This window comes from Morus notabilis, unplaced genomic scaffold (assembly GCF_000414095.1).
Source record: "Morus notabilis unplaced genomic scaffold, ASM41409v2 Scaffold1028, whole genome shotgun sequence".
In the NCBI taxonomy this organism is placed as follows: domain Eukaryota; kingdom Viridiplantae; phylum Streptophyta; class Magnoliopsida; order Rosales; family Moraceae; genus Morus; species Morus notabilis.
This window is the reverse complement of record NW_010362289.1, coordinates 99,915-124,211: the sequence shown is the minus strand read 5'-3', so window position 1 is coordinate 124,211 and position 24,297 is coordinate 99,915. Positions and strand designations below refer to the sequence as shown.

Genomic DNA, 24,297 nt, shown 5'->3' with positions numbered 1-24,297 from the left:
ATTGGCTTGGAACACGGAAGGAACATAAATCTGAACACAGACAAACTGAACCCAACTTTCCCAATCTCAGACCGTCGCTGTCATCTTTAGAACAAAAGCCGAGACAGCTGTTGCCTTCCTTTTCAGCCTTGGGCCCCACTTCTGACAAGTAACCACTCTAAATTCAGGGCCTTATCATATAAGCCAGTCTAGTTATCATATATAATAAGCACTCTTACGTATACCTCGTGAGTACCGCCTCAGTGTATAAATACCCAGGTTTTTGCGGCCTCCATAGGCATCTCATGAGAAGGAAAGTCTCTGCTGTAGAGGAAAAGCAAGCGATAAAGAGAGAAGTTGGTGAGAGAAAATAATAGCTTGCTTTTTTTTTTTTTTTGGGGTCACTTTGCTGCTCTGTTCTTCTTCAGTTCTGCAGAAAAAGGTCTCAAGTTTCTACCTTTTTTTACCATTTTAATAGGTAGCTTTTGTTCCGTTGTAAAACAAACTTCCTTTTTCTTCCAGACCATATTCGTCTTTACTGTTTTTCGTCTCTGAAAACTCTATTTCCCTTTTTTTGTTTTGGGTTCTTTTCTTAGTGGTAGTGGATTATTGCTTAGAGGTCTGCAATTTTGATGAGATTGAGACTAGTCTTGAATATGTTCTCTTCATGAATGAAGCCGTTTCTTCATTCAGACAGTTTCGTTTTTGTCCGTTTTCTCGTTAAACTCTAGTGTTTTATTTATTTTATTCATTTTCTTTTCATTTTAAAAGGTTGATGCGTCTTTGTGTTTATATTGTTCCTTTAATTTTGAATTTTTGATGCAAAAGCCTGCCTGATCACGAATGATACAAATTTTTATTTTTCTCAAGCCCAAAAAAAAAATAAAAGTTTTATTTGATATATATTTTTCACTATCTCTCTCTCTTTCCTTTCTTTTTTTCTTTTTTTTTTCGCTTTTCCTTAAGTGGAACCTCTATTATTATTAAAAAAAAGAAAAAGTGTTTGTTGTCTGCATTTACTCTGTTCATTTTTCAGTCTAGGGAAATAGGAACAAGAGACAGTGATGACGTCGTCACTCAGTAGGGACCTCATCTTCTTGATCCTGCAGTTTCTGGATGAGGAAAAGTTCAAAGAAGCTCTTCACAAGTATCTCTCTTCCATCATTTTCTAATCCCATGTCAGTCTTATAAACTTCAAATCATGTATCGTTTATATACGGAATCTCTTTTTATTACAGGCTTGAACAGGAATCCGGGTTGTTCTTCAACTTCAAGTATTTCGAGGATTTGGTGCTCGGTGGAAACTGGGATGAGGTCGAGAGGTATCTCTCCGGCTTCACCAGAGTGGACGACAACCGATATTCGATGAAGATCTTCTTCGAAATTCGGAAGCAAAAGTACCTCGAGGCCTTGGATAAGTAACACCACCATTCTTAAACTCTTAAACGGTACTTATATTTTTCAATATATATCTTTGTCTTACAACGTTTCTTATTGTTATTTATTATTATAATCAGGCTTGATAGGGCCAAGGCAGTGGCCATCCTTAATAAGGATTTGAAAGTTTTCTCCACTTTTAATGACTTGTTCAAGGAAATGACTCAACTTCTCACACTGGACAACTTTAGGTACATGTTCTGCAAGAGTTGTTGATGATAATGGAATAATGTGGCCGCATTTGAAAAGTTGAAGCTTATCTGGTTTATTATGCAGAGAAAATGAACAACTGGTTGGCTATAGAGATACCAAGACTGCAAGGGCAATTATGTTGGTTGAACTCAAGAAGCTTATCGAGGCCAATCCTCTTTTCCGCGAGAAATTGCAGTTTCCGACAGTAAAGAATTCAAGGCTACGGATGCTCATCAACCAGAGGTAAGAAATAGTTGTTTGCTATGCGAATTATGAGTCTGAATTTATGATCTCTATGTGATTTTTCACCCTAGTGTTGTCTTTCCTCTCATTGTTAATAGGCTTTTGACATATGAATTGATTTTTCTTGGCAGCTTAAATTGGCAGCATTCGCTTTGTCCGAATCCGAGACAGAATCCGGATATAAGAACTCTATTTCTTGACCACAGTTGCAGAAATTCCAACGATTCTTTTGCTCGATTAAATGGAAACAATCAATTGATGTGCTCGGTACTGAAAGCTGACAGTCTTCTTCCAATCAGTTCGAATGGGGTCTTTTGAAAGTGCTTTACTATTTAATCATTTTCATTTCTTTCTATCAGCCCTTCCAATCATTAACACCACCAGTGCAAACTCCTCTATCCATATGGATGTCAATTCCCTCAACTGCAAGTCATCCAGCTGTTTCCGCAGCTGCTAATGGTAGCGGTTTTGGTTTTCTAGGAAATCCAGGTAGTTACACCGTATACTTCACCATAATTCTTCTGTGGAAATTCTAGTATGAAAAAAGAAAAAAAAAATGTTCTCTAATTTTGAAATATTGTTGTCTGCTATAGCTGCAATCCCAAAGGGTCCTGGGGAATCTTCTGATGGCACATATAAAATGACATTCTCTGGAGCTTCAGACAGGGTAAGGTCTCAAACCAAAAATAAATAGATAAATGAATGAAATAATAATCTGGTTTTTCAACAAGGCATTATTTTGTTTATGCATTCTTTCTTTTTGTATAGATTATGTTGCCAGGAAGTAATGCAGTTCAAAGTGGCATCATAGACGAATTTCCTAAGACCGTTGCAAGAACGCTAAATCAGGGTTCGGTTCCCACAAGCATGGACTTTCATCCCATTCAACAGACCCTACTTCTAGGTAGTTTTTCTGTGAGCTCATCTTGAACTAGAATTGGAATATAGTAACATATTCGATGTGGTTAGATATAAGTTATGAGCTGATTTTGTATTATTTTCTCCAGTTGGGACTAATGTGGGAGACATAAGTTTGTGGGAAGCCAGTTCAAGGGAGAAGTTGGTCTCAAGAAGTTTTCAGGTTTGGGATATTGGAACAAGTTCAATTTTATCAAAGGTACATTCTCTTTTCAAACAATTCAGAAAAGTAAGATCAAAGTTTATATCATCAGAACCATCATAATTATTGACTGTTGCAAATGAATTTCAGGCAGCTTTGGTTAAAGATCCATCGGTGTCGGTCAAGCGAATTTTGTGGACCCCAGATGGCAATATATGTGGTGAGCTTGAAGATAATAAGGATGACAATTTTTGCTAGCGTAGTCATGATGTCATCTCCCGCTAAACTATATGTACCTTTTCTTTTCATTTTTGCAGGAGTTGCGTATTCCAAACACATGATGCAGCTATACCGTTATCATGGTGGAAACGACATTAGGCAGCATTTGGAGGTAAGCTCGATGCTTATCTTCTCTTGTAAAGTGTATGAAAGCTTTCTTCTTTATCTCTCTCTCTCCTTTTTTTTTATTATTTATTTTTATTTTTATAATAGTTCTTATTCTAATATTTCTAGATTGATGCTCATGTTGGGAGTGTAAATGATCTTGCCTTCTGTAACCCCAACAAGCAACTCTGCGCTATAACTTGTGGTGATGACACGACCATCAAGGTTGGTTAGCGAAAAACTGATTACACATATTGTTGTAGTTATTGTAAAAAGATATTTATATAACATGAAATTCTATAAATATTTAGGTGTGGGATGTGGCTACTGGTGCAAAGTTGTATGCTTTTGAAGGTCATGCAGCTCCTGTTTATTCAGTGTGTCCTCACAACAAGGAAAATGTCCATGTAAGGACTTCTCTTTATTTTTTCTTTTTGTTGCCTTGGATTTGTCCCAAAATTCTGTTCCTTCTCATGATGATTTACAATTTTATGCCTCAGTTTGTATTCTCAACATCAATAGATGGAAAAATAAAAGCATGGTTATATGACCTGGCTGGATCAAGGGTTGATTATGAAGCTCCCGGTCGATCGTGCACAACAATGGCTTATAGTGCAGATGGGAAAAGGTTGATTTAATGAACGAGTTGGTTTAGTATTCTAATGGTTTTGTGACTATGCATGTACATTCTTTCAAAAATTGATGCTTATATTAAACACCCTTTTGTAGGCTTTTCTCATGTGGGACAAGTAAAGATGGGGAATCACATGTTGTTGAGTGGAATGAAAATGAAGGTTCAGTAAAGAGAGCCTACCAAGGATTTCATAAGCATTCTTCAAGTGTTGTCCAATTTGACACAACCAGAAACCGGTTCTTAGCTGTTGGTGATGACTATTCAATCAAAGTTTGGGACATGGATAATGTCAATTTATTTACAACTATTAATGCTGAAGGAGATCTACCAGTAAGTTCACTATAGTATGAATTTATGTCATAAACATTTCTCTGTTGGCATTACTAATGTATTATATATATTTTCCATTTCTAAGGCATGTCCCCGAATCCGCTTCAACAAGGATGGCACACTATTGGCTGTTTCTGCAAACGAGAACAGAATAAAGATTTTGGCAACAGCAGATGGTGTTCGTTTGCTGCGCACATATGACAGTCATTCTCTCGTAGCCTCAAGAGTTGCATCCGAGACTCTAACAATGGTATGTTCTTATGACACAATCTCTTCTTAACTCATGGTTTTCTTTACATGTTGTTGTGGCGTTGCATGTACATTTTTATTCATTAGTCCAATTACAATCAGACACTTTAGAACACATTTTTGACACTAACAAAGTGAATATATTGCTCGCTAGAATGGCGGCACAAGAAACTTGGATGATGCGAAAACGAGATCAACTGAAGAATCCAATGCACCAAGACTCTGGAGGCTTACTGAGATCAGTAAGGCTGCTCAGCTCCGGTCATTAAGACTCTCACCTACAGTAAACATAGACAAGGTAGGCTTCTAATGGTAATCACGCCATGTCGGCCTCTACTGCAATATTGCTTCGAAGAAAATTAGCTTCTTTTAATTGCTCCTCCTGTTACTATGGCAGATCTCAAGGTTGATTTACACAAATTCGGGTACTTCCATTTTGGCATTGGCATCAAATGCTATCCATCTACTGTGGAAGTGGTTGCGAACCGACCAAAATTTGAGCACCAAGGTAATGCGGTTACATTAATCTTCTCTTAACAGTTCAAATTGATCAGTTTTTGTCACAGGTTTTGCTCCAAATACTGTAGTCTTATTAGTCTAAAATTATGGTGACACAAATTTCTCATGGTTCAGGCAACAACCAAGGCTGCTCCTCAGTTAGTACAGCCAACATCAGGCATGTTAATGACCAATGATTTAACCAATTCTAGACCAGAAGATGCTGTTCCCTGCTTTGCTTTGTCCAAGAATGATTCTTATGTCATGTCATCTTCCGGAGGCAAGATATCTTTGTTCAACATGATGTCCTTCAAGGTAACATTTTGGAAATTTTGAGTGGACAATAGTTTTTTCTTTTTCATCATGAAAGAAATTGCTACTGAAAAGATTGTTGGTTTTGGTGCTTATGATTTACTGATGTCAGTTTTCCTTTAGACTATGACGACTTTCATGTGTCCACCACCTGTGGCGACATTTCTTGCATTTCACCCTAAAGACAACAACATAATTGCTGTTGGCATGGATGATTCCACCATTAACATCTACAACGTCCGCGTAGATGAGGTATGCTCTTCCAGTTACAGATTTAACTTATAAGAATAATGATATAAAAGAAAGGCGAGCGAGTAAGCACATGCACAAAATTTATAATGATTCACCCCGCTGCAGCTTTTCATTTTGATGATGAAGAAGAATATTTGGGAATCACACGGCTCACACTTCTCTTACTCATTGTCTCATTCCCAAAACTAGCCCTCATTAATATAAGTCTAATTAAGGCAACCAAAATACATGTGCAAGTACCTCAATATACTCTGACAGGCAATAATTAAGCTCCACACACCCCAACACTTGCTCTAGCATAGAGGCTGAATAACTGACAAACTGTTTATTCAAAAGAAAATATGGTTATTTTCTTTCCTCTTGTCAGGTTAAGAAGAAGCTCAAGGGTCACTCCAAAAGAGTCACTGGTCTTGCCTTCTCTTTTCTTCTGAACACACTTGTTTCTTCTGGAGCAGATGCTCAGGTTCGCCATATCATTCTCCCTAGAATGCCTAGTTAGAATAGACACTGTTATACTTTCAAATCCGGAGACATGATTTTTGGTGTTTCCTTTCCTTTTTCCCCCCACCAGATTGTGTCATGGAACTCCGAGAGTTGGGAAAAGCAAAAGAGCACTTCCTTGCAGATTCCATCAGGGCGATCGGCGGCAGTATTGTCAGACACACAGGTTCAGTTTCACCAGGACCAGACACACTTCCTCGTCGTCCACGAGACTCAGCTTTCCATATATGAAGTTGCAGAGCTCAAATGCATAAAGCAGGTACCAAAAAAAGAAAACCAAATTCTTCTTTAATACATCATTGAGATTGGTATTGAAATATTTTAAAACATTGTCCTATTTCTTGCTTGCTTTCAGTGGGTGGCAGGGGAATCTTCGTCGCCGATCTCCCACGCGACATTCTCATGCGACAGCCAGTTAGTCTATACGGGCTTTCTCGATGGAGTCATCAGCATATTTGGCGCTGCAAATCTCCAAGAACGATGCCAAATTAACCCCACTGCTTATCTTCCAACCAATGTCAGGTAAGACAAGAGCCACATTAAATTCACAGCTTTCTCAATTCTCATCTCAAGTCTTTTGCAAGTTTATTTCGATGTAATAAGTAAAACATAAATCATCTCATTTACCAACATTTCTTTTGGCGATGACAGTGGCATGGTGTTCCCACAAGTTGTGGCAGCGCATCCACATGAACCGAACCAGTTTGCGGTGGGGCTAACCGACGGTGGAGTTGTCGTGTTGGAGCCGCCGGAGGCAGAAGGCAAATGGGGGTTGCCTCTACCACCTCCTCCATCAGCTGAGAATGGTTTGCCAACTCCAGTTGCTGCTTCTGGTTCTGATCAACACCAATGCTGATGTGATGGACTTGCTGAGAATATACTATATGTATATATATTTATTTATTTATGTCATGTCCTGTTACTTTGTAGACTACATCTGCAAATATAAGTTTGATTTTATGTTTTCTATAACAATGCAAGACCAATTTGAATTTCCTTAGGGTTTTTTTTTTTTTTTTTTTTTTTTTTGTATGTTTGCTCCATGTTTTGTTGCTTTGGTAAAAACTCCGTTAGTTTTTTAAGCTACTTTCTATTGGAACACCTCTTATGTTAAAATACCAACAACGAAAAATCCCACATCAATTAAATATGAGAAAAATATTTCAACAACAAAGATATAAGAATTCAATTACTTTACTTAAATTTAACATTTTAAGATATAATTTATAATGTATTATAGTACAAATACTCTGATCAAATTTTTTATCCATAATTTCTTTGTCTTCTCTCTAATTCTACTATCTTTCTTGAATCGAAAAATGAGATTGAGATTGTTTATAGGTTATACTGGTTATTTTTACAATCTGAAACTCTAAAAAAGTGGTATGGGTTAGAGATTTAAATTTAAAAAACCCACAATATAAAATATCAAAGAGATTTAAATTTAAAAAACCCACAATATAAAACATCAAAGAGATTTAAATTTAAAAAACCCACAATATAAAATTTAAAAACCCACAATATAAAATATCAAAGTGAAGCTACTCAATTCTCTCTTTTGCCAATTAAGGTTTTCATTATCTGCCTTCAGATAATGATTCTGCATATCCTATTTTGTAATTCGAATTTATGTAACAAATTTTTTATAGTCATTCTGGAGTTATAGTAGATAATTCAGTATATAAAAGTATGAATATAAGCAACACAAAAAAGTGTTATAGTACCATAGCTCATTCCAACAAGTCCTATGTCATGCTCTTTTTTTTTTTTTTTTTAAAAGACTTTTTTTTTTCAATATCTTCCAATTTTCTCAAAGGAGCCACAATCTCATTGTTGTTGTTGCATCTAATCGCACTCAAATGCATAACTATGGTGATGCTGCTCAATTGCTTCTCAAGAAAAAAAAATAACGTAAAATTAAGACTTACCATAATTGGGAACTCCAAAACGATTCAAATTAGAGGAGCTTGCCACTATTCGTGAAACGAGAAGAAAATCCAATCAAGCAACTTTCAAGTTCAAATCAGTAGGGAAATTTGGGGGAAAGAGGAGGAACCCTAGGAAGTGGTATTTGCGGGATTTTTTTTTTTTTTTTTTTTTTCTTTTTTAGGGGGAAAATGAAGGGGTACTCGGACAGAATAAAAGACAAAGCCCTAACAGACTTACACAATTTTACTTAAATACCCTCCATTATTTTATTTTTTAATGTCACATAATCAATTTCCGTCCATTTAATACACGAAACAAGACAGAGGAGTTATTCGATACGTTTTCTATATATAATGGGTGTTTTGACTTATTTTACAAAGTCATGAGGCATTTTGAACAAAGTACGTATTTTAGGGGTTATTTATGAAAATAATTCTTAATAATATGGTGTCGTTTCATTCATATTTTGTTTTTATTTTTATGCTACTGTCCCAATGTAGTAAAAAAAAAGAAAAAAGAAAAAGAACAAAATTCATTCAAACGATTTGCTTAAGAACAACTCCAATTATACTAATTATTTCATATTTTTAATTAAAATGGTTAATGATTTAGTTAGAATTTAGCTTTTCTCCACTCTAACTAATGTTTAGCTATTTTAGAGAATCCATTTCACACTAGTTAAATATAGTTAGCAAAAAGTGACTAACTATTTAATTTTTTGTATTATTTATTATTTCAAACTATAATAAACGCAAATGTTCTTTTAAAATTCAATAAAGTTATCTATATTTTTAAACTCAATAAATATTAAAATAATCTATAATTAATTAAAATAAAGAATATGGTTAGAGTGGCTCACTAAAAAGTTATTAGCTAAAATAACTTTTTAACCATTTGCATTTAGAGAGCTATTGAGAATGCTATTTTAGTTAGAACTTAACTAAAATTTAGAGAGTTCGTTTAGAATACTCTAAGACCTAATTTATTTCACCAATTTGAGTTTAAAATTTAATTTTTAATATAATAAATTTTTTTTAAAAATAATTATATTTAATTTTTTTATTATAATATAAAATTTTCATATAAAGTTACATTTTAATTCAAATTAGCGAATTAAACGGATCCTGAAACCGTTTAGTCCCGTGATACAAGGGTGGGTGTGGGGTAGGGATCGCATGGAGTTTGGTTTCCATTTTGTGTTATTATTAAAATTTCATGCAAAAAAAATACTTTAAAAAAAGTTTTTAAAAAAAGACTTTCACCTGGCAAAGTCTTTTCATCTACTTCTACATACTTCTAAAACGGTGTTCAATTTCCCATATCTTGTAAAACCCTACCTAAAACCCTAAATCTGCCTCTGCCTCTACCTTTGGCTCTTCGATTCTCATTCTCAACAAAACTCTTTCTTGGTCTTTTCTCCGAATTCGAGTTTTCCTCTCTCTAATTCTCCCTGGAAATGGAGGTCAACAGAATTTGCTCAAACGTCGCCGTTTTGGATGGTTCTCTCTCCTCTGCGATGGAGGCATTGGTGGCTGAGGCAGCCATTGCAGCTTCCAAGTCTATTGCTTTGTCACTCTTCCTGGTAGAATGTCTGAATTTTCTCTAATTTTGTAAATTTCTCATGAATTTTACTCTTTCCTGGATGCGAATTTGGCCGTTTACCTTTGGGTCTGAATTTTTAGATTTTTATTTGCCTAGCAACAAAGCTCTGTCCTTTACTTTGGATATTAGGGTTTCCGACCTAATATTGTCTCAGTTTCTTGTGCCTCTATGTTTTTTGGTGATTCTAAGCTTTCTCATTCTTTTCCCTTATTTTTGTTTTTATTCACCTTTTTTTCAAAGAAGTTTGCCAAAAATGACAATATGAGAAACTCAAATTAGCAAAATGACCTTGTTTACATTTAGAATTTCTTCATTCGTTGTATTTTTGTGTAATTTATGCGTTTTGTTTCTCTGAACTCTGAACTTATATTCCATTAGATGGTTTTCTTCTTAGCACAACTGATGTGCGTATGTGTGTGTGTGTGTGTGTGTGTGTGTGTGTGTGAGTGTGTGTGTTTTATTTATTGCATATTCACAATTGTTTTTTCAGATCGGATCTCTGTGTAATACAGTTGACGTGTTTCTCAAAGAACCCAACGACTTCGGAGGGTTAGTGGCTTGATCTTTGTGCTTTCTTTATTTCCTCTTGAAATTCATCAGTAGTAGGATGAAAGCAATTGTACTGTCGCAGGTTTCCCATTTCTGAGCTTTTTGCAGTGGAGAAACCTGGTCCTGAGAACAAAGATGGCAGCGAAACTGAGAATGGTGACGGAGAGGATAAAGACGCCGATGATCAGGATGATGATGATGATGAGGAAGGTGGTGATGATGATGATGACGATGATGCTTATGGAGAAGAGGGTGAAGAGGAGGAAGGAGATTCAGAAGATGAGCCCAGGGCGAATGGTGATGGTGGAAGTGAGGATGAAAAGGACAAGGATGAGGATGACGAGGACGGTGATGATGATGAAGGGGAAGAAGAGGAAGAAGAGGAGGAGGAGGAGGACGAAGATGAGGAAGAGATACCTCAGCCACCTGCTAAGAAGAGGAAATGATTGCTTTTCTCTCCCATTTCTTTTCCAAATGGCTACTTTATGTTGTAGGAAATCTCAAATTTGTACGGAAATACGGTTGGATTCATGTTACTTTTCCGTATATAGGGTAGAATTGCTTGCTGTATTTGTACCTTTGATAGTTTCTTAATTATAAAGCCTTGTTTAGTTACTATGTTTGTTATTTAGATTCGTTCCCTGATTTGAATCATAGTTCGTGATTCGCTACAGTATTTTCTCTCACAAAAAATATACGTAAATCGAAAATGAATCACATGGTTTTAATCCATGAACCAAACGTCACCATGATTTCAGACTTTATGGGAGCATACATAGAAGCAATATTTGGTACAATTTTTATTTTTTTTCTCTCAATAATTTATAAACAGGCTGGGACATCAATGTTGAGGATGAGAGCAAATACAATAGAGAAAGGAGCCACAGTTATCGGTTCGGACACACTTTTATTTATTGGGTCCAAGGGTGGTATGACTCCAGATGAATCTACATTTAATATTTTGCCATTTAGATGCACATTTTGGCTCTCTAAATTCCCATTTTTAGCCGTTAGGTGGTATTCTTCTCTTGTTATATTTTCGCTAGATATCGATCCTTGAGACATTGTAGACGGTGTTGTTCTTCGATGTTCCGTATTCAAAGTCTTGGAGCTTGCATCAGTCTCAGTTGAAACTCGGACATTAACTGTAGTGTCTTTCTCTAGGTTGATCAGGAGCAATGTGATTCCTCGCTGCAAGATCAAATGGATGCTTATGAGTTCTCTATGTACCTCACGAAAAATCTGGATGTTAAAATTAGCACTAGATTTTCGCTTACAGTTTTCTTGGAACAGTGAGCATAAGCGCGCATTTTCGTCGTCCCAGAAAAGTTTGTTGAGATGACATTGTTTCCCATTAATCGATGCCAAAGAAGAGCACTGTAAGGCAAAAACAACTCGGCATATTTACGTATACTTAAATATGTTTTTCCCTGTTCTTTTTATTTGTTTCTCGGTATTGTTGTGGCTCTGAAAAAGAAGGAAAGGGTAATTCAGGAGTAACCTGTAATAATCTGGATTTGGGACAAAAGTGTTAGTATTGAGAAGACCATAATTTCCGCCAATTAATGTTTGTCTGCAGTATGTTTTGGTATCATAAGATGCTGCCATACCCAGCTGATCCAAGTACCTGTTTGATGGGGCAGCAAACATGGTCTTCAAAATCTAATAGTCGGAATGTGAAGAAGGGGAAAAATAACAAATCTGCAGTCTGCTATTAGCTTTACCAGAAACTGAACACAAAGGCATTGGTGACGAGATTGCGGCCACTGTTATAAGCCCCTCCTGCTTCGCCAACCCAAGCAACTGCTGACGTCCCTGAATGCTTAAGAATACTTTGTAGGCTACCGAAAGTCCCCGACTCGCTGCTGAGAACAGACGGGTTTAGGATCTTGTCAATGAGATGCTCATCACTGCCTAAGTATGACAAAATAGAAAGGAAGATATGTCATTTTGCAGCTGCTTCTATTGAGACTGTATACTTGAAACTGAGATAGGACTGCCAGAAGACAGATTAGAGAACGGACAAATTATCTGGTAACCTTTTCGAAGTCAGATTTTTCAGTTTACCTGGACCAAGGTTGTAAACGTGGTGGGTAACTACTTGAAGAGACTTTGGCGTTTTGTCTAAGAACTCTGTGAACCAAGTGGGGTCAAAGAACCCTCCTGGTGCAAGAACCAATGGCTTGACTTCAAAACCTTCATAGATTTTTTGGACAATGTTTTGCAGATGGTTAATGTCAGATGCATATTGGTCTGGCGCAACTCCTGCTCCAATTCCGCGCCCGCTCAGTTCATTCCCTGATAAGCAGAAATTGCGACTTAGTTACACAAGCTTTAAATCCAAGCTGCAAGTTTCTTATATGAGCCTTAATGTTCAAAGTTCTTACCAAGTTCCCAACCATGAATTTTATATCCCTTGTTGACCGTATACCTCATAAGAGATTCAGCGTTACTGGAATTCCAAGCTCCGGTGGCAGAACCTTGGGAATCTATTGTCCTGCCCCTTAGCGCATTTAGACCAAAAACAACAACAGCCCTGCATTTAAGAAGTATATATATAGTTATATAGATTGTATTGTGAAATGTTAAAAGAGGAGAAGAAGAACAATAAAGAGGCAATGCAAAGTAAAAAAGGCCATTGTTACGGTTACCCAGTTCTGTTGAAGAAAGTGTTTAGTTCGTCCCACCGAGACATAGGTAAGCAGCCTTGAGAGAAGCCAAGCAAATCCGAGTCTTTTTTGACAAACGGGGTACAAGGCTGTTTATTGTCTTGTGTCTCGTATATGACTTTGTCTTGCAAAGTGCCCCCAAGCCTAATTTTCAGGGATGAAAATGCTGCAATACGATCAAAAGATTCAAAAACTCTGTGAGTTCTTACTTGGGTCGGAAGAAACATGCTGTTTCGGCTTTTGTATGCGAGTAGAAACGTCGTTTACCTCGTATTGCATTTACAAGTATAGGATCGTTAAGGTCCTATCAACAAAAGGAAAAAAAAGCAAGAGATATACGTTTCAGTAGAAGAAGAATCAATCTTATGAAAGGAAAAAGTTAGAAAACAAATAGAAATTATTACGAGGATAAAAGAATGAGCTTATGACAGAATCTTTATGTTAGTTGAGAAATTTTACTTATGCCGCTATTTTACAAAAGGAGAATATAACGCGGCCCTCTTGAATAATTCAAATATGTTGTTGTCCCCTCATTTCATAAGAAAAATTATATTTGTGCCCACATTGAATAACTGAAATATATAATTATATCTCCATTTAAGAAAATATCATCTCTAATTTCCTTTTAGAGTACCCCACCCGAAAAGTTTTTTTTGGCTCTTCCTTTGTTTCTCATATAAAATAGTATAAATTGACAAACTGAGTAGAATTAAACATTTCTGAAACATTAAAACCAGAAAAGATACCAAGTACTGTATTCAAAAGAAGAAGAAAAAAAAAAAGGCGGCTCACTAGATTGAGAAGAGAAGCTGTGCCCCAGCTACAAGTTCCAAAGTCACATTTATCAGGAGGCCACCAATCAATAGTGGCGCAGACAAAGTCGTCGTCTATTCGTCCGATCGGAGCTGTTCCGTTGACAAAAACGGTACCCCGCTGCGTCTTCGAAGCTACTGAGCTTGAACTGTGAGTCCAATGGTATATCCCCAAGCACAAAACTATGAAAACTAGCAGAGACATCTCATAGAATAGATAACGTCTATCCAGGGCTTAGAACCTTGTTGGTTTAGAAAGGATCAAGAACAACTAACTAACATGTTTTGTGTTTGTACGAGTGTGAAAAAGAGAGAATCCGTAAACTGGAAATCTGAATTCCTAATGAATATTGCACTCCATTTGCATGTTTAAATATCCGAAGAACATTTCTGTGAAGTAGACAATCTTGCTCTTTTTTTTTTTTTCTTTTTTTTTGATTGGTCTTTACTTTAGCATCTATGAAGCGTTAGTCGGGGCAGTCAACGATTAGTAACGTCCAGACTCCATTTGCTTAAGAAGTAAAGGATTTGGAATAGTCAACTGAGGGTTCTCTTGCTTTATTAAAAAATAAAAAATAAAAGAGAGAGAAAAAAAAAAAAACTTAAAAAAGGAAAAAAAAAATCCCAACTCGTTTGTCGAATTATAGCTATTTGAAAAATTATTGGAAGTCCTAAAAAGAAGGGTGGAATTGAAGGTTGTACCTGAGGACTTATTTCATATATGCAGCTATTCATGATCTTTATGTAATTATAACTTTGTAAATACTATGTAACAGAAAAAATGACTATTTAAAATTATAGTTATAAAAATAAATGTCATGTTATATTTATATCTTTACTTATTATAATATAGAACTGGACTAAACCGGTCATTTAAAAGACGAAAATTAAATCAGTGTGTGTATAAAATAATAATAAAAAAAAATCACCAACCCCACCAACTCTGTCGAATTTTAGCTATTGAAATGCTGCATTGATATATTCCTCAATGCCATTTGCATCAAAATCCACATTACATAATGCTGAGCAGAAAGAAGACTTCTTTGCTTCTCCCATCTTTGTCGTCTCTTGAATTATTAGTTATTATAAAGCCTAGGCATCAATAATTAGCAGGGAGTTAAATTTGCTATATGATTTTTCAAAGTTGATTATTAAGTACCAACCTATTTAGAACAGTAGAACACTAACCCATTTCTTTTATGCAGTTAATTAGCTCACCAAACGCTAGAAATTTAGCTAGGTTTATAACGCAAGAGACTGGGTCCCGTTCATTTCGCTGATTTGAGTTTAAAATTTGAGTTTTACTATAGTAAAAAGCTCTCAGAAACAGTCACATATAACTTTTTTATTACAGTAAAAAGCTCTCACACAACATCATATCTCAGCTCAAATTAAAAACTCAAATTAGCGAACTGAACGGACCCGAATAAGTAAATAAATTACTAGTTTTCTTCTTGAAATCAGTGTAACCGAGGAAGGTCTAACTATACTATTTTATAGCTTTTGCGAAGAATTTTCTTGAGGAAGGTAGTTACCAGTTCCGCAATATGGAATCTTTTGCTATAACTAACTAGGCCAGTTTTGTTCTTCAAAATGTGTAAGAATCATATTGGTCTATATGCCCTTTTGTTTATTAGATTAGATAGATACAGATTGAGATTAGCGTGTAATGTTTGGCTAAGAGGAAACGTTCTGGCAATTACAATAATTAATTTATAAAAGAGCAAGGGGGACCACTTATAATGACGAAATTAAGCACTTTGTTCCAAAACCCCCCAAAAACAAAAAAAAAAAAAAAAAAAAAAAAAAAAAAAAAACATCAAGTTATAAACTATAATAATCATTCATAGAGTACTGGTCCGTTTGGTAATTATAGATTTGAATAGAAGTTCTATAAGATAAAACGTTATAACAAAAAGGTTTAAACTGTAATTCAAATTAATAAAATAAACATGCGAATCATTATTATTTTAAATTGGTACAACAACAATCAGTATTGTTTTTTTTGTTTTTTTCTTCTCTTTTCTTTTAAGAAGCAGTAACACAAGTTGCTATTTTATGCCCCGTTCACTTCGCTGATTCGAGTTTAGAATTTAAGTTTTTCTACAGTAAAAAACTCTCACAAACGATCACATCTAACTTTTTTGCTACAGTAAAAAACTTTCACATAAAGTCACATCTCAATTCGAATTCTAAACTCGAATGAGCGAAGTGAACGGGGTCTTAGACTCTCTAAAAGTTTGCATTTGGTAGAGCTCCAACCAAGGGAGGGTGATTAACTAATTTTAATAAAGAGTTTTTTTTTTTTTAATTATTATGAGCAAATGATAATAGCACATGTGTATACATATATATATATATATGATCAGATCGAACCAAAAAGTACGTTTATGTGAATACATGATACATTTGTATGACTTGTTGATAGTCAAAGTCAGTTTCACTGTTCCAGAAAGTTCTCATTTCTAGTCGAACTATTGGGCGCGTTCATTTTGTTTTTTGTATGAAAATAAAAATGAAAGCGTTTTCAATCTCAGACAGAAATTATTTTTGAAAATGCGTTTAGTAATTTTATTAAGAGATTGTTTTCAATATAAAAAAACTCATTAATGTTTTTGTCTCTTTCTCTCTACTTGAAAGAAGAAAAAACGAAAACAAAAAATAAAAAACAACTAAAAGTTATTTTTCATTCCTCTCTTATTTTACACTAAATCAAAAAATCATTTTCATTTCCGTTTTTTATCTTTATTGCGCCAAACGCCGTTTTAGAAACGTTTTATTTTTTCTTTTTTGAAAAACGTAAAAAATAAAAACAAGATCAATTTCAAACACGACCACTATTTCCAGTATAGCAATAATTCGTCTTATATTGTGCAAACTTGAACGAGTCTTCAATTTTTATTTTTATTGAATTATTTGAACTTTGGTAATTATCTGAAGGGAGAAATAGGCCAAGACTTGAGATGAATTAAAATTAATAGGCTAATAATTTACATAAGTTAATAAATAGGCCAAATTACTGTTTTCGTCTATAATTTGTCTGGCTATGAACCATAACTTGACAAGTTTGTCCATAACTTATCTGGTTATGAACCATAACTTGACAAGTTATGGCCTATTAATTTCTATAACTAAAAATTGACCTATATACTTTCATAAGCTTTTCATATTGGCCTATTTTATACCATTTCTCTTATCTGAATTTCAATCCATTTATTGGGTCCTTATTTTGACAAGTCCAAAAAAAAAAAAGGAAATTCCAAAAGAAACCAACTTTGTGTGGATTCGGACGGCGAGAAATTAAAGGGCCCTAATAATGCCCCACTAAATGGTGCATGCATGCTTGGTAGTAAGTAATGCTAGTGCATCTCTCTATCAAGAGAGGGACCGAATATATATATATAATACGGGGAATCTTGATTTCACTTCCCAGTTTGGAATAATCTAGCATTCGAGTAAAAAATATGGTTCAAACTTCAAACTTCCTCCAGTTTTTCATATCAAATGCCAATTAACCTTGCTAAAAATCAAATTTATCCTACAAAGATTGTTAAGGTAAATGTGGATTAATGTGGAATTGCTACTAAGTTAAACATGCAACTATAGAAAGCAGAAGATAATGAGCTAAAGTATTGGATGCTGAATATTTGTAACACCTTGTCATAGTTCGAATTAGACTAAAATATATTATATATATTTTTCAACAATAAGTATGAGAGGCACATAAATATTGTACCTGTTGAATTCGAAAAATAATTAAAAAATAAATAAAATAAAAAGAGGACTGAAAAAATAAAACAAAAGATATGTCCTGAAAAAATAAAAATAAAAATAAAAATAAAAATAAAAGGGGACAGAGATGGAATCATGTAGCATGGGATTAATTAGAATGATAGAGAATATAAGATATGTCAACTTTGGTACAATATTTCCTCTGATTAATTATTTTCTCTTTTAAGCTTAATAGTACAGTCAGTAGTTTTTCCTATCAAGTTATGAATAAGATAATCTGACATTTTTCTACCACATATCCTGCCATTTTAGGAAATATATTGATTGTGATATTCTGTTGGCATATATGTGGAAAGAAAAATCTAGAAAAATATATATTAATCAAGCCTCATTCTTAATTTTCCCCCTATATTCTGCAGAAGGAGTTGCAAAATATCACGTGCTGATATGTTACCCCCTAAATTAAAGAACATTTCGATTTTATTCCTTTTCTCGTCGACGAATATTATCCCTTATTTTATAGAAACAAATTCAGTTATTGCCATCCTAATTAACAAGATCAATCATATAAATCTTGGATAGGACCTTCAAAAACATGCAATCACGATTAAGCGTTTGCTTTCCAATATTTCATACACTAAAAAGCCAAGACCAAAAACTAAGCAAATAATTGTGGTATATTAGTTTCGTCGATTGCAGCCATGATCATGAAGTTTCTATGCGTTGTTTTGGTATTCATCACTCTCGCGGTTGGCGGTAAATAACAGTAGTACTTGCACACTTAAATTTCCTTGTTCTTTCTCTAATGACCTCAATTAAAACAAATAACTTATAATGGTTTTCATTTTCTTTTTCAATACGTATATACATTTCCGGGGTTTTTTTTTTTTTTTTTTTTTTTTTTTAAATACAATACGAGATCAAACCAGCGTCAATTCAAACCTGTCATAAACTTTATAAGTTATAAGTAATATTATGTTGTACTTCAGCAATATTAGTGAAAGGATATTGACATGGTGATGCAGTTTTTTCATGTCGCGTTCAGGTAATTGCCAGTGCGCCATACAGGACATTCAAATAGCTAGGTCTCGGACCGGAGAATTGGTCGAAAATAAGCCGGAGTGGTCGGTGACGATCAAGAACGAGTGTTCATGCACTCAATTGGATCTACATCTAGACTGCAACGGATATCAAACGGTCAAACTAGTTGACCCTTCTATATTGAGCATATCCAATGATGGTCAATACTGCCTGGTCAACAATGGTCAACCCATCTATGCCTTCGGAAGTATCAGCTTCACTTATGCTTGGGATACTTCCTTTCCTTTCCGTCCAATATCCTCCCAAATTGCTTGTTCTTAGAGCCAAATTTCGCGTCTTTCTGGACACGATTAATAAGAGCTTTAAGCTTTTTTTTTAATTATTTTTTTAAGGTAATAAGAGCTTTAAGTTTTGTATAATGGAATTGTACTATTTTGGTACTATAATCTTTTTTTCTCCTGCACCAATATATATGAAGAAGCATAAGTCCAACATGCATGAAACGATAAGTGATTTTGAGTCTGCAATTGGCTTTTCTTTATTAGAGATAACATTCTTAACCTTTTCATACCAATATTGGAGTGATCAGAGGAAAAAGAGTGAACGACGGCCGGAGTTCTGGGCCACCTCCGGATGCGTCGTCGGGCTCCCGACCATGAAACTTGGCCCTCCGGCTCGTCTCGTCGTGAGCTTCTCATTGATGGTGGTGGTGTACACGGTGTTGTGACTCTATTTGGGTGGATCTAAACCAATTTGGAGCTTAAAAGCCGAATGAATGAGCTTCGTTTCTAGGCGAGTTTTTCATTTTTGTGGCTGAGATTTTTTGGCTGGCTATCTCCCTTGACGGCCCATTGGCCGGTTGTCCTTCACCGGAGGCTTCTAAAGGCGGTGGTCATAAGTTTTTTCTGCTTTTCTTATGTAATTTATGTGTTTGTAATAAGTGCGGTGGTCTCCCTACCCGACCCTCGTTTGTCATACTGTTTGTTCTTAGTTTTTGGTGATCGGCTTAAGACCGTTTGTATGTCTCCTGATAAAGTTGTCTTGGTCCGGCTAGAATTTTTTTTATGTCGTGTAGACATCCCCTCTTTGTGGGGGATCCAGCGCTCGAAAGTCTATCTCGATGACAGTGGCGGAGCTAGGATTTTGATTCAGGAGGGGCGTAAACTAAAAACGTAAAAAATGCTAATAAAATCAACTCCAAACATTTTTGGATGAGTAGTATATATGTATAGACTATTGAACATACTTGAGTAATAAATATTTTAACAAGTAAATTAGATAAGAAAAACTATTTAGGAGGTACATAATATTTATGAGAAAATAGTAACTGCGAGTGCAAGAAGGGGGAAAAAAGATCTTTAAGTATGTAGGACATATTTGAATAAATATATATTACTTTAATAAGGGCAAATTAGAGAAAATGTACATGTGAAAGAGTCATAATTGAGAGGATTGTTTGAAAAATAAAATCTTAATTAGGGACACATTTGGAGAGAAAAATATTTTAATGGGTTATTTTTTATATAGCTTATATTAGACCGAAAAATATTTTAGAAGGGACCAATTTGAAAGAAAAATTATTTTCGTAAGAATAAATTAGAGAAAAATCAATTAGGTACATTTAGAAATATAAGATTTAATAGGAAAAGATCAAAAGAACAATATAAGGAAATAAAATAATTTGAGATTGAATTTTGTGAGGATATATTTGAAATTTTTATTGATAAGGAGGGCATATATGAAATTTTTTTGAGAAAACATATACTAAAATTTAAATATAAAAAATAAAGGGGGCATATGCTCCCCCCGAATTTTATATATGCTCGTTATTAGTGTGCCGAGGTGTTCTCTTGTTTTTAGACTTCAGACGTGCATCCGTCATTTTAATGGGTTATTAACTTTGTACCAAGATGATTGTTTAGAAATTTCTCTTAAAAAAGAAAAGAAAAAACATGCATGAAACGAAGTTGCAAGGCTACACAGATTTATTTAGTTATTTATTTATTTATTTTTATAGTGCCACTCACAACGTTTTAATTCCATGAAAAATGACATTTGACTCTGGATCACCTTCAATTTCATTAATTTTCTTTCCTTCTTTCGCCAAATATTAATTTGTGATGACTACCCAGCATTTTTTTAGAGTACATACGTCTATAGCCTATAGGTAACTTCTGGAAAAAAAAAAAAAGATTTAACATAATCCTTCAGGTTTATAATTTGAGACATTCTCTAGTACGTTAACATACTGATAGATCAATTTTTTTGTACATAAAAACACGTAAAAGTTAAAAAATACGCAGATTTAACAATTATAAAAATTTGACATACTAATTATCGTACCAGAAAATCTCCCTAATAATTTTTCATGGGTTTTGTGGTTTACAGTTCGACTCAATAATTACAAGATTAATGAAATGTACATAATTGACTTTATGCATTTACATAATTATAAAGGAAACTAATATTGACTAGTAAGTAGTAAAGTAATTATAATCACAAAAAAAAAAAAAAAGTTCATGTGGACAAGTGATTGATACCTACCATAAATATAAACAGAAAATCCAAGTCTCCACATTCTCATATCAATCAATATATTCAATACAAACAAGAAAGATCGCCTCACCCCATTTCTCTCCACTCTCCACCAACGCTAAGGATTATTCCTTATTCCCTCACACAAAAAAAAGAAAAAAGAAAAAAGAAAAAAAGAAGAAGATTCCAAAACCCAACACACAAATGGCCATCACAGTAAAATCTCTTATTGCAATTGTGATTATGAGTTGTCTCATCAACAAAGGTAAGGCAATTTTTCCATCACAACATGTATACTCTACATATATAACTCGTGATTCATATATAATAATACCATAATTAGCTGTGGCTGCTAAATTTTGTTCAATTATACATGTAAAAATTCATTTAGTTATTCTTGTTCATGATTATTTGGATGGGATTTGATTGGATATGGCAGGATTAAGTGGAAATAATTGCAGTTTGGACGACATAAACATAGGAACGGTGAGAACCGGGAGAGAGATAAAGGAGAAACCGGAGTGGAACGTGACGGTGATTAACAATTGTGGGTGTGCTCAGAAGGCCATAGAACTGAGTTGCAAGGGATTTCAGACGGCTGAGCCTCTTGATCCGTCGACGCTGCTGCAGTCAAAGCAAGGGGACACGTGTCTCCTCATCAACGGTTCTTCGTTGGAGGGATTTGATTCTGTGAGATTCTCCTACGCTTGGGATCCTCCCTTTCTGCTTTTGCCTGTCGACTCTCTGATTAGTTGCTGATCTCATTTGGAATAATATTCATCTTGTCTCGGAAGAAATGTGTTTGAAGGGAAAAAATAATTGAATTGTGGTTTTTTCACCATCTCTATATGAGTAAGAAAAAAAGGATATTTTTCCAATATAAAGTTTGGTGTCGTTTACGGCATACAATGGCGTTAAAGTATGCTTGTCGTTTTATTTGACGCTTCAATGTTGCTCTTGTTACGTACAAATGACATGTCGTTTTTCATTTTGAAAAGCTTGCTGTCTTTGTTTTTATTCGTAAAACAGCACTTTCGTTTAAACGACATGTTATTTTCTTTCAAAGTTCTGTCGATTATCCAAATAAACGACACGTACCTTCATCTGCCAGTTTTCCTGTCGTTTACTTTTATGCTACGGAACGACATATCCTTTTGACGACAGAAAACGATGAGTCTCTCAAATATCAGGCCGCTTTTGTTCTTCAAGAAAAAAAAGTAAATCTTGATAAATAACTTTTAAAGTGTATGAATCATTATTTTTATTCTTTATTTTTAATTCATAATCTTTTAATTAAATAATTACACTAATAAAAATATTTTTTTCAAAAATAAAAAATAAAAATCTAAATTCATGCACTTTTAAGAGTAAATTCTTTATTTTTTAAAGAAAAGAAACCTAGGTGGCTCTATTTGAGGAGGAAAAAAAAATGACTACGACATGATGCCTGAAAGCAGCATACTCTTTTTCGGTCTTGTCGTTTTGAAAAACCGATATGTCTACCATTATAAATTATTATTCACATTAGAGATGGTAAGTAGAGAGCACTTTACTTAATTAAACCTCTACTAGAGTTTTTCAATCCTCGGGAGGGGATAAAATCAACTTAAATTGAGTTTCTAATTTGTCTGCATTTCACTCCAATTATCGGATAAATTACTTGAGCTGCATAAAAGAAAATCATCAAGAACTTGAAGTTAGAAAGGGAATGAAATGAAAGAAGAGAGGAGCTGAAAACTCTTCATATTAAAGGCTACATAACATTTCAAAATCCATAAATTACTCGTACCCTATTATTGAGTCCTCATTCTTGCTGATAAGTTGGCATAATGACATATATGTGTATAGTTTACTAAATTTATATAGGGTAATTTATTTTCAATTCTGAATTATTATTCTTCATTGAGAAGTTACAATATATGCATTTTTTAAAAGAAAAAATATTCAAGATCAAACAATTTGGAGAAGATGGTCAATTATCTATTCCAAATTCTAAAATTATAAAAAAATTTATATTACTTATTTTCATATAATTAACAGTGATATTTTTTTTTTATTTAGATACAATATTGATGTTCTCATGTGTCAATATGTCATGAATTAATTTAATAAATAAAAACTATTATATATATATTAGTATAATCTTAATAAAAAAAAATAAACCCCCTACCGATAAATCATGACTCCGTCACTATTGCAGGAAATTGCCAGTACAGTATAAACAACATCAAAATTACTGAGTTTAAGGGCCTATTTAGTTCGCTGATTCGAGTTTTTAATTCGAGTTGAGATATGACTTTATGTGAGAGCTTTTTACTGTAGCAAAAAAGTTAAATGTGACTATTTATGATAGCTTTTTACTGTAATAAAACTCGAATCGGTGAAATGAACGGGGCCTAACACAGGAGCATTGGTGCAAAATAAGCCGGAGTGGTCAGTGACGATCAAGAACGACTGTGTGTGCTCGTAATTGAATCTTCAACTAGACTGCAAGGGATATCAAACTACGAAATAAGCTGACCGGCCTTCTGTATAGAGCGTCTCCGGTGGTCGCGGCCTGGTCAACAATGGTCAACCCATCTATGGCTTCAAAACAATCAGCTTCACCTATGCTTGGGATACTGCCTTTCCATTCCACCCAATTTCCTCCACATTAGCTTGCTCTTAAGCCTTTTGACTAATATGTTATGCCTTAAGAAATGCCCTATTGTTGTTTTTAAATAAGAAGTGTCTACAATTAGCGTTTAATGAAGAGCTAATTATGTCAGTATTGCAAATTTTAATATTAATATAGAAGTTTCTTGGAATTGTTTTTCTTTCTGGAGTGTCTGTGGTTGATAGTTCTTAAACGCGATGAAAATTGCAATTAAAACTGACTTTATGGCGCTACAATAATCACAAAATTGCAATGAATGTTGGTACTAACGAGTAAGGTACATTTTTTTTTTAGGGAGCAGAAAACTGATTTTCCTACCATTTACCAATACCAATTTCCAAAAGAGCAGTTTTATTTGCACTCAATAAAATTTATAAATACACCCCAATTAATTAATATTTATTAACATATATCTAAAAATTCAATCCTTTTATAGACACTTTTTATATGATTCCCAATCTAACCTTCCATACCCCACCTCCCAACCAACGCTTTCATTTTCATTTTATGATGTTTTATAAAACGAAAAATAATTAGCCAATCTCAACAATAATAAAAGCTTTTCTCATTGTCAAAAAAAAAAAAAAAAAAAAAAAAAAAACCCCAAACCCAAAAAAAAAAAAAATAACAAACCCAAAAAAAAAAAAAAATTTTTTCTTTTTAAAAAAAAAAAAAAAAAAAAAAAAAAAAAACTCCATATG

General features: G+C 34.3%; 5 protein-coding genes across 5 annotated transcripts; 4 read left to right on the top strand and 1 right to left on the bottom strand.

The window, feature by feature from the left end:
* Positions 1–1,284: 1,284 nt before the first annotated feature.
* Positions 1,285–6,950, top strand: LOC21391883 (topless-related protein 1). Its single transcript, XM_024167845.1, has 23 exons — positions 1,285–1,397; positions 1,497–1,607; positions 1,693–1,851; positions 1,983–2,118; positions 2,211–2,340; positions 2,445–2,518; positions 2,620–2,755; positions 2,859–2,968; positions 3,062–3,131; positions 3,229–3,302; positions 3,425–3,520; positions 3,607–3,702; positions 3,796–3,923; positions 4,025–4,259; positions 4,345–4,509; positions 4,663–4,806; positions 4,906–5,016; positions 5,142–5,321; positions 5,442–5,570; positions 5,938–6,033; positions 6,142–6,330; positions 6,427–6,593; positions 6,723–6,950. The coding sequence occupies exons 1-23, from the start codon at positions 1,345–1,347 to the stop codon at positions 6,925–6,927; spliced, it is 2,994 nt and encodes a 997-aa protein (XP_024023613.1). The 5' UTR covers positions 1,285–1,344; the 3' UTR covers positions 6,928–6,950.
* A 2,306-nt stretch (positions 6,951–9,256) lies between these two features.
* Positions 9,257–10,766, top strand: LOC21391882 (phosphopantothenoylcysteine decarboxylase subunit VHS3). The gene is made up of 3 exons (XM_010101558.2): positions 9,257–9,582; positions 10,093–10,151; positions 10,234–10,766. Exons 1-3 carry the CDS (start codon positions 9,457–9,459, stop codon positions 10,595–10,597), a joined length of 549 nt encoding a protein of 182 aa, XP_010099860.1. The 5' UTR covers positions 9,257–9,456; the 3' UTR covers positions 10,598–10,766.
* Positions 10,767–10,947: 181 nt separating this feature from the next.
* Positions 10,948–14,061, bottom strand: LOC21391881 (heparanase-like protein 3). Its single transcript, XM_010101557.2, has 9 exons — positions 13,613–14,061; positions 13,088–13,124; positions 12,803–12,986; positions 12,539–12,687; positions 12,219–12,449; positions 11,876–12,065; positions 11,653–11,778; positions 11,429–11,528; positions 10,948–11,342 (listed from the first exon to the last, which is right to left on the bottom strand). Exons 1-9 carry the CDS (start codon positions 13,835–13,837, stop codon positions 10,974–10,976), a joined length of 1,611 nt encoding a protein of 536 aa, XP_010099859.1. The 5' UTR covers positions 13,838–14,061; the 3' UTR covers positions 10,948–10,973.
* Positions 14,062–18,065: 4,004 nt separating this feature from the next.
* LOC21391880 (TPD1 protein homolog 1) lies at positions 18,066–18,726 on the top strand. The gene is made up of 2 exons (XM_010101556.2): positions 18,066–18,120; positions 18,410–18,726. Exons 1-2 carry the CDS (start codon positions 18,066–18,068, stop codon positions 18,724–18,726), a joined length of 372 nt encoding a protein of 123 aa, XP_010099858.2.
* A 334-nt stretch (positions 18,727–19,060) lies between these two features.
* LOC21391879 lies at positions 19,061–21,745 on the top strand. The gene is made up of 3 exons (XM_010101555.2): positions 19,061–19,123; positions 20,965–21,205; positions 21,380–21,745. The coding sequence occupies exons 1-3, from the start codon at positions 19,061–19,063 to the stop codon at positions 21,697–21,699; spliced, it is 624 nt and encodes a 207-aa protein (XP_010099857.2). The 3' UTR covers positions 21,700–21,745.
* The last annotated feature ends 2,552 nt before the right edge of the window (positions 21,746–24,297 follow it).

Bases quoted from the DNA above. Each gene is read 5' to 3' on its own strand.
- LOC21391883 (XM_024167845.1), top strand. From the start codon at position 1,345: ATGAAGATCTTCTTCGAAATTCGGAAGCAAAAGTACCTCGAGGCCTTG. The intron at 3,924-4,024 runs GTTGATTTAATG...ACCCTTTTGTAG, and splicing joins TATAGTGCAGATGGGAAAAG to GCTTTTCTCATGTGGGACAA. The intron at 4,510-4,662 runs GTATGTTCTTAT...ATTGCTCGCTAG, and splicing joins CATCCGAGACTCTAACAATG to AATGGCGGCACAAGAAACTT.
- LOC21391882 (XM_010101558.2), top strand. From the start codon at position 9,457: ATGGAGGTCAACAGAATTTGCTCAAACGTCGCCGTTTTGGATGGTTCT. The intron at 9,583-10,092 runs GTAGAATGTCTG...TTGTTTTTTCAG, and splicing joins TTGCTTTGTCACTCTTCCTG to ATCGGATCTCTGTGTAATAC. The intron at 10,152-10,233 runs GTTAGTGGCTTG...GTACTGTCGCAG, and splicing joins GAACCCAACGACTTCGGAGG to GTTTCCCATTTCTGAGCTTT.
- LOC21391881 (XM_010101557.2), bottom strand. From the start codon at position 13,837: ATGTCTCTGCTAGTTTTCATAGTTTTGTGCTTGGGGATATACCATTGG. The intron at 12,987-13,087 runs GTAAACGACGTT...ATCGTATTGCAG, and splicing joins ACTTGTAAATGCAATACGAG to CATTTTCATCCCTGAAAATT. The intron at 12,450-12,538 runs GTAAGAACTTTG...TCTGCTTATCAG, and splicing joins AATTCATGGTTGGGAACTTG to GGAATGAACTGAGCGGGCGC.
- LOC21391880 (XM_010101556.2), top strand. From the start codon at position 18,066: ATGATCATGAAGTTTCTATGCGTTGTTTTGGTATTCATCACTCTCGCG. The intron at 18,121-18,409 runs GTAAATAACAGT...TGTCGCGTTCAG, and splicing joins CATCACTCTCGCGGTTGGCG to GTAATTGCCAGTGCGCCATA.
- LOC21391879 (XM_010101555.2), top strand. From the start codon at position 19,061: ATGAAACTTGGCCCTCCGGCTCGTCTCGTCGTGAGCTTCTCATTGATG. The intron at 19,124-20,964 runs GTGTTGTGACTC...AAATATAAACAG, and splicing joins TGATGGTGGTGGTGTACACG to AAAATCCAAGTCTCCACATT. The intron at 21,206-21,379 runs GTAAGGCAATTT...TGGATATGGCAG, and splicing joins GAGTTGTCTCATCAACAAAG to GATTAAGTGGAAATAATTGC.